Here is a 7222-nt window from a genome sequence, read left to right on the forward strand (position 1 = left end):
TGAAAAAAAAAAAAAAAACTGTTGGGAAAGTTTAAGGCGTGAAGTGTCCTGATGCCTGAAAGTAACTTTGAAATGTATCAAGAGATGCATTGTTGGGTGGATAGAGGCAAGGATAAATATCTGATTAAGCAAATACAGAAAAAAATGTTAATTGCAGCACCTAAGGGATGCATATATGGGTGTACACTGTACAGTTCTTCCAACTTTTCTGTATGTTTGAAATTTTTTGTAATAAAATCTGTGAGGAGGGATTTTTTTAATTGAAAAAGAATTGCGAGCCATTATCGTGACTTCTGTTACAAGCTGTAAGACTTTATGAACGTGAGGTAGAGGTAATGACTTAATAATATAAAGTCCTAAAACAGCCCTTAGAATATTTAATACATATTATATATATATTATCAGTTTGCAACAGAGGAAGTGGACACAAATTGGAAGAGATAGGTGCCTCAGTGAATTTCTTTGAGGGCTTTCAGCCCAAAAGTGCTTTTATTTTTTTATTCTTTTGTTTCATTAAAGAATAAAGTGAGCAGATAAGTGTGTGTTTATACTTGGTTTTAAACTGATGAGAACTGGACTCTAAACTTCTCTGAATTTTTAAAGCTCTGATTGAGATATTGGCTCCTCTGTCTATGGGATTGTCCAGGCAAGAAAACTGGAGTGGGTTGCCATGCCCTCCTCCAGTGGATCTTCCTGACCTGGAGATCGACCCCTCATCCCTATGATCGACCCCTCACCACTCTCTCTCCTCCATTTGCAGGCGGGTTCTTTACCGCTAGTGCCACCTGGAAAGCCCCAGGTTTCTGGATATTGTTGCTGTTCAGTCGCTCAGTTGTGTCCAACTCTTTGCGACCCCATGGGCTGCAGCACGCCCGGTTTCCCTGTCCATCGCCATCTCCCGGAGCTTGCTCAAACTCATGTCCATTGAGTCGGTGATGCCATCCAACCGTCTCATCCTTTGTGTCCTCCCCTTCTCCTCCTGACTTTAGTCTTTCTAAAAGCAGTATCAGGGTCTTTTCCAATGAGTCAGCTCTTTGCATCAGATGGCCAAAGTATTGGAGCTTCAGCTTCAGCATCAGTCCTTCCAATGAATACTGAGGATTGATTTCCTTTAGGATTGACTGCTTTGACCTCCTTGCAGTCCAAGGAACTCTCAAGGGTCTTCCCCAACACCTCACAGTTCAAAAGCATCAACCCTTGCACCGCGCTTTTCTCTTTCCTTTTACCAAAGTGAAAACTACACTTCCCATGAGCGCTCACAGGCGTCGACGTCGCGCAGTTCTTTGTCGTTGCACAGCGCCCTTTATACGCACTTCCGCCCGCTTACCACTTCCTTTCCTTTCGGCGGCTCGCGTCGGCAAGATGGCCGTGCAAATTTCCAAAAAGAGGAAGGTGAGATCCCGGGGCCCGGTTGCAGGAAAGTGGCGTTTCGCGGGTTAGGAGCCTCTCTGGGTGCTATTGCGAGACCTATAGCTCTTCGCTATACCCGGGGCAGCGGCCGGACTGTGTCGCTTTCCCGTGGGCTGCGGATGGCGGTGGATTGAGCGCAGGCCCGTGGCTGCTGAGAGCGGTATGGCTGGGATGGGAGAGAAGGATTTCTGCCGGTTCCGGGCGGAGAGCAGAGATGAGCACTGAGGGCTCCTCCTGCCGTGGAGGAGCGCTTGTGAGCCTTTCTTAGCCTTTCTTACTAACTTTCTTAGTAAAGTTACTAAACGTGATGTTTTGAATGCCTGAGCCTTTTCCCTCATTGAATGATAGCTTTGAGAAAGGGAGGTAGTAGTGTTTGCTTGCCGCCTTCCTAGGCGTGTCTGGGTGCAGGCTTCTGACCCCAAGGACCTCAGTTTGGAAGGTTACTGACAATTTCTTGTTCTATCTTGGGGTCAAGGAAAAGTTCTGGGGAAATAGAGGGAAGGGACCTGGGGGAAACGGTTTGATAGTTTAAAACCCTTCAATGAAGAGGAGATGACGAGTCTGACTGGAGGTGTTCTCTTTGTCCAGGTGACCCCTACCCTGTGCCGCGTTCTGTGGCACAGTTTTAAGGGCCTGGGTCAAAGTTAACTTCCAAAAGATGACTTAGAGGCATTTGTCTGAGAAGGGTTGCTATATTTTCTCTGGAACAAGGCAAAATAATTGATGATGGGTCGTTGGTTGGAGGTGTTGAATTTTGATTAGGGTTGCATTGACTGGGCTAGAAACCTGAGCCCATTTCCAGATCCTGATTTTCATTTTACTTTTGGTTAGTTTGTCGCTGATGGCATCTTCAAAGCTGAACTGAACGAGTTTCTCACTCGGGAGCTGGCTGAAGATGGGTACTCTGGAGTTGAGGTCCGAGTTACACCAACCAGGACAGAGATCATTATCTTGGCCACCAGGTAAAAAATTCCTTTTTCTGGCCATCACCTGTAATTGTTGTCTGCACTAAGGTGATTTCTTCTGTAAACGTAGCAGAACAACAGTTGAGTCGTCGTGAATGAGTTTTTAAGCTGCATTAAAAAATAAAGATAATCTTTTAGTTCTTGTCATCCAAAATTTATACTTGCTTGTGTCAGATGAATTAGATTTTTACTACCACATATGTGCAAGGTTTAAAATTATATCTGTAATGTTATGAGAGCTGTGAATTGTCACTCTTCATTTTCCCCAGGACACAGAATGTACTTGGTGAGAAGGGCCGGCGGATCCGGGAATTGACTGCTGTGGTTCAGAAGAGATTCGGCTTCCCTGAAGGCAGTGTAGAGGTGAGTGATCCTGGCTTGTGCCAGAGGCTACTCTGGAGCTAGAAATGGCTCTTCAGGATGGTGCTGTGCTGTGCTTTGTCACTCAGTCGTGTCCAACTCTTTGTGACCCCCATGGCCCCAAGGCTTCTCTGTCCATGGGGATTCTTCCAGGCAAGAATTCTGGAGCTGGGTGCCATGCCCTCCTCCAGGGGATCTTCCCAACCAAGCGATTGAACCCAGGTCTCCCACATTGCAGGCGGATTCTTTACCATCTGAGCCACCAGGGAAGCCCTCTTTAGGATGGTACTTCTGAAAACTCATATTATCACCCTGAAAGCTTACTTGTGATCAGTGAGTATTACAAATGGATTGGTATTTTGTTGAAGGTCTTTTAATAAGCAGTTGGCAGCAGTTTATACCCATCTTGGAATTAGTAATGATACATAGGAGAGGTTGGCTGCCCATTGATCTCCATGATTTGGCTGTGGAAAGAGGTGGGGGTGGGAGAAAAATGAGGAATGGTTCAGTTCAGTCTACGTCCCTGAGTGTTTGTTAGATGTGGGCATTAGAAGTGCTTTAATACTTGGGTAGCACAGTGAAGGGCTTCCCAGGTGGCTTACTGGTAAAGAATCTGCCTGCCAATGCAGGAGACGTGGGTTCAGTCCCTGAGTCAGGAAGATCTCCTGGAGGAGGGCATGGTAACCTACACCAGTATTCTTGCCTGGAGAAGAAGAGGAGCCTGGTGGGCTGTAGCCACTAGGGTTGCACACTCATCCACTAAATGAGGACAAATATAGTGATACATAGAGTGGTATCTGCTTGAATCATGAATGTGCTGATTTTTAGTTGAAAACAGTGGTGAGTGTAACAAGTTTAAGAATGTGCCTTGTTTTCTTTAAAGCTTTATGCTGAAAAGGTAGCCACAAGAGGACTGTGTGCCATTGCCCAGGCAGAGTCTCTGCGTTACAAACTCCTAGGAGGCCTTGCTGTGCGGAGGTAAGAGTCCTTATGAGTTGTGTCCTTTTGTGAATCAGTATATCAGCTGTTTTGTTAATTTAGTAAGTGGACTCTTGACAGGCTCAGCTAGTCTCTCAGGGCTTTAACAATAAGACATTGTTGATCCATGTTGCAGCCTAGTTAGAAAGACTAGTAAAGACAAGTGTTTAAAAAAGCGAGTGGTGTTAGTAGAGCACGGTGGGAGTATGAACGTAGGATGGGGGTGGGGAATGGTTTGGGTTCATGTTGAAGTCATTCACATACATCGTGTGGTGGTAACTCTGGGGATTCAAGAGGGAAGACTCATTGCTGATGAGAGAGCTTAAAATCTAGTCAGGTATGCCCAGTAGGTATTTATAGATAGTGATGTGAGGAACACAGGACATGAGGTGGTTAGATTGGCCCCGGAGCTGGGCTTGCTAATAAGATTTCAGCTGGCAGTTCCTTGAGTAATTTCACTACTTGGAGTAAATAAAATGCCTTGCTTGGGTGTTGGGAATTCATTAATCCTTAATGCAGAACCTTGGGAGGTTTTTCAACAGAGGAGGGATGTGAAAGCTGTGCTGTAGACAGGTTCCCATGGGAGGAATGCTGTAAGCAAGGACGTGCAGAAGACTGCATACCTGGTTTGACTGCCATCTCCACCACGTACAATGGTGATAAGTTTGGTGCCTGGGCCAGCATCAGTGTTGCCAGTAAGAATCGATGAGAAATTTTCCGTTTCCAGCCCAGACTCACTGAATTGGGGAGTGGGGGGAATACAGCCCAGCAACCTGTCTTCATAAGCCCTCCAGGTGAATTTTGCACACACTGAAGTTTGAGTGGTTCATTTTGACCTTGAGACGATTCTGTAGTGTTCAGCCAAGTTTGGAAAGCGCTTGATTAGAAGGTACTTTATGTCAGGCTCTGGTCACACTTACATTAAAGGAACATTGAAAGTGTTCAAGTGCAGGCTGAGTTCTGTTTTGAAGGAGGATGGGGTTGCGTGGGCATGTCTGGTGATGACACATGGCGCTCTGTCTCTTGTGCCCCCAAAGGGCCTGCTATGGTGTGCTGCGGTTCATCATGGAGAGTGGGGCCAAAGGCTGCGAGGTCGTGGTGTCTGGGAAACTTCGAGGACAGAGGGCTAAATCCATGAAGTTTGTGGATGGCCTCATGATCCACAGTGGGGACCCTGTTAACTACTATGTTGACACCGCCGTGCGCCATGTGCTGCTCAGACAGGGTGAGTAGCCAGGAGTGCTTGGTGCAGTGGGCCTAAATGGGTAGACGTGGTTTTACATATGCTTTCCAGTGTTTGGGGAATCTGGGATATAGTGGAACATGTTTGTTCTCTTTGGGCTCATTGTTTGCTTCATTGAAGAGAGTTGGTTTGTCCTTGTCTCAACCACTGGTGTACCCTTCCGTGATGATACGATGACGAGTCAGAAAAGGCACGTACTGCTCTTGGTCCTTGTCGGTGCCACGTTCTGTGGCACTGTGCATGGGTTCCTTTTGCAAAGTGTCCTGTTCATTGATTGATTAGAGGCATTTGTCTGAGAAGGGGCCAGACACAGGATGCTTGAGTAACCTGTTCTTTTCTTCCTTCTGCTCTGTTCTGTTGTGTAGTGGGGGGCAGTGGAACTCTAGGTGGGTCTTAACTGTGGCATCTTCTAGGTGTGCTGGGCATCAAGGTAAAGATCATGCTGCCTTGGGACCCAACTGGTAAGATTGGCCCTAAGAAGCCTCTGCCTGATCACGTGAGCATTGTGGAACCCAAAGATGAAATACTGCCCACCACTCCCATCTCTGAACAGAAGGGTGGGAAGCCAGAGCCGCCTGCCATGCCCCAGCCGGTACCCACAGCATAATAGGTATGTCTGTAAGGGCCTCTTGGGGCATAATGGAACAGTATTCCACCTAGTGAATAAAAAGGTTACACTTGTTCTACATGAGAGGACTCAGATTGGAGCCAGGGATTCATTTAGCCCTGGTATTCTTTTGGGAAGAGTGTTTGCACTGTCTTCTTTAGTTCAAAAGTTTCAGGTCACTCTTACTAGTGATTAGCTGTTCCTCCCACAATCGTTAAAATGGTGACAGGCCTCGCCTGTGCCTAGTGCCTGTTGTGGTGTTTGTTCCTAGATATTCTGTGTGTATTAACTTCCATGCAAACCCGATACTCAGGTGAATTTTCTGTTCTTACTGTACTTTGTTTGCTTTTAGGTCTCCTTGGCCGTTGGATCTGGAATCTGAATGTTGCTCTGCAAAGACCTCTAATAAAATCTTTTTAAAAGACATGTGGCCTACCAGACTCTGCATCTAGGATTCAGGCTGAGGGTCATGTCACCCCGTGGGAGCATTGCTTGATCGATTCTTAGGACTGCCTGGTTCACAGTGTTTCTGTGCTTTCCTTAAAAATCCTGTTGGTTTCAGTGTGAGGAGAGGGGCAGAATGAGAGAACCCAAGCAGAAGTAACCAAACCCTGTCCTTGTGGGGAGTAAATCTGGTGATGGTGAAGGCTGATAATACATTAACAGGACAGCACCTTGATTGCCTCAACTTGAAACTCGGGGTTAAAGGAAAGCAAATGCTGAAGAGCCTGATGTTCAGAAGTAGGTTCACCTAAGCATTATAGAGCTGTGATCAGAATCTACATCTCTGTGTCCTTGTTCTCTTAACCATTATCCTCTAGGAAAGTATAAAGGGTACTTCAATTAACTACCGTTCAGTCTGATGATTTAAAGAGTTTTATACTGATAGGTGGAGAAGGCAATGGCACCCCACTTCAGTATTGTTGCCTGGAAAATCCCATGATGGAGGAGCCTGGTAGGCTGTAGTCCATGGGGTTGCTAAGAGTCAGACATGACTGAGCGACTTCCCTTTCGCTTTTCACTTTCATGCATTGGAGAAGGAAATGGCAACCCACTCCAGTGTTCTTGCCTGGAGAACCCCAGGGATGGGGGAACCTGGTGGGGTGCTGTCTATGGTATCGCACAGAGTCGGACACGACTGAAGCGACTTAGCAGCAGCAGCAACATACTGGTATGTATTTATAAGAAACTAAGGATTGTCTTCATTTATTCAGGTGAGACTCGTGAGGGACAGGCTGGCATGAAAATCCTACAAGACTAAAGGTAGTGAATTATGTTGAGAGCATACTGACATCTGTGTTGTCCCCTTTTTAACAGAGCATTGGATGTTTCTACTTGCTAGACAGTAATACCTTAGTTGTTTTTGTCAGTGTTAGTGGAATTGAAACCATGTCTCAGTGGTAAAAGTACTCCCCTCTAGAATTCTCCAACCACTGGAATAGCTGTTGTGTTAATCACTGTTTACTGTGTTCCATGGAATGGGCTCATGTATGTATATTTCATCTTGTGGCTAGGAACTAGAGCCTGAATACCAAAACATTCCCGTTACTCGGTGGTGGCACATGTCCAGGAGTGAGTCCTTTCTCAAGCTGAAGAAAGTTTTCTGTAAAGGGTCAAGAGAGGTGGTTGCTGAAAATTGTAGTGTTTGAGCTGAGCTGC

At 46.1% G+C, this 7222-nt stretch overlaps 1 protein-coding gene and 2 non-coding genes across 3 annotated transcripts; all 3 read left to right on the plus strand.

The window, feature by feature from the left end:
* Positions 1–1344: 1344 nt before the first annotated feature.
* Positions 1345–5984, plus strand: RPS3 (ribosomal protein S3). Its single transcript, XM_068988403.1, has 7 exons — positions 1345–1392; positions 2242–2372; positions 2645–2738; positions 3619–3713; positions 4751–4938; positions 5370–5566; positions 5916–5984. Exons 1-6 carry the CDS (start codon positions 1363–1365, stop codon positions 5561–5563), a joined length of 732 nt encoding a protein of 243 aa, XP_068844504.1. The 5' UTR covers positions 1345–1362; the 3' UTR covers positions 5564–5566; positions 5916–5984.
* LOC138093342 (small nucleolar RNA SNORD15) lies at positions 1947–2096 on the plus strand. Its single transcript, XR_011146071.1, has one exon. It is a non-coding gene; the product is annotated as a small nucleolar RNA SNORD15 (small nucleolar RNA).
* LOC138093341 (small nucleolar RNA SNORD15) lies at positions 5114–5257 on the plus strand. The gene has a single exon (XR_011146069.1). It is a non-coding gene; the product is annotated as a small nucleolar RNA SNORD15 (small nucleolar RNA).
* Positions 5985–7222: the final 1238 nt, after the last annotated feature.

Source organism: Capricornis sumatraensis, chromosome 16 (assembly GCF_032405125.1).
Source record: "Capricornis sumatraensis isolate serow.1 chromosome 16, serow.2, whole genome shotgun sequence".
NCBI classification, from domain to species: Eukaryota; Metazoa; Chordata; class Mammalia; order Artiodactyla; family Bovidae; genus Capricornis; species Capricornis sumatraensis.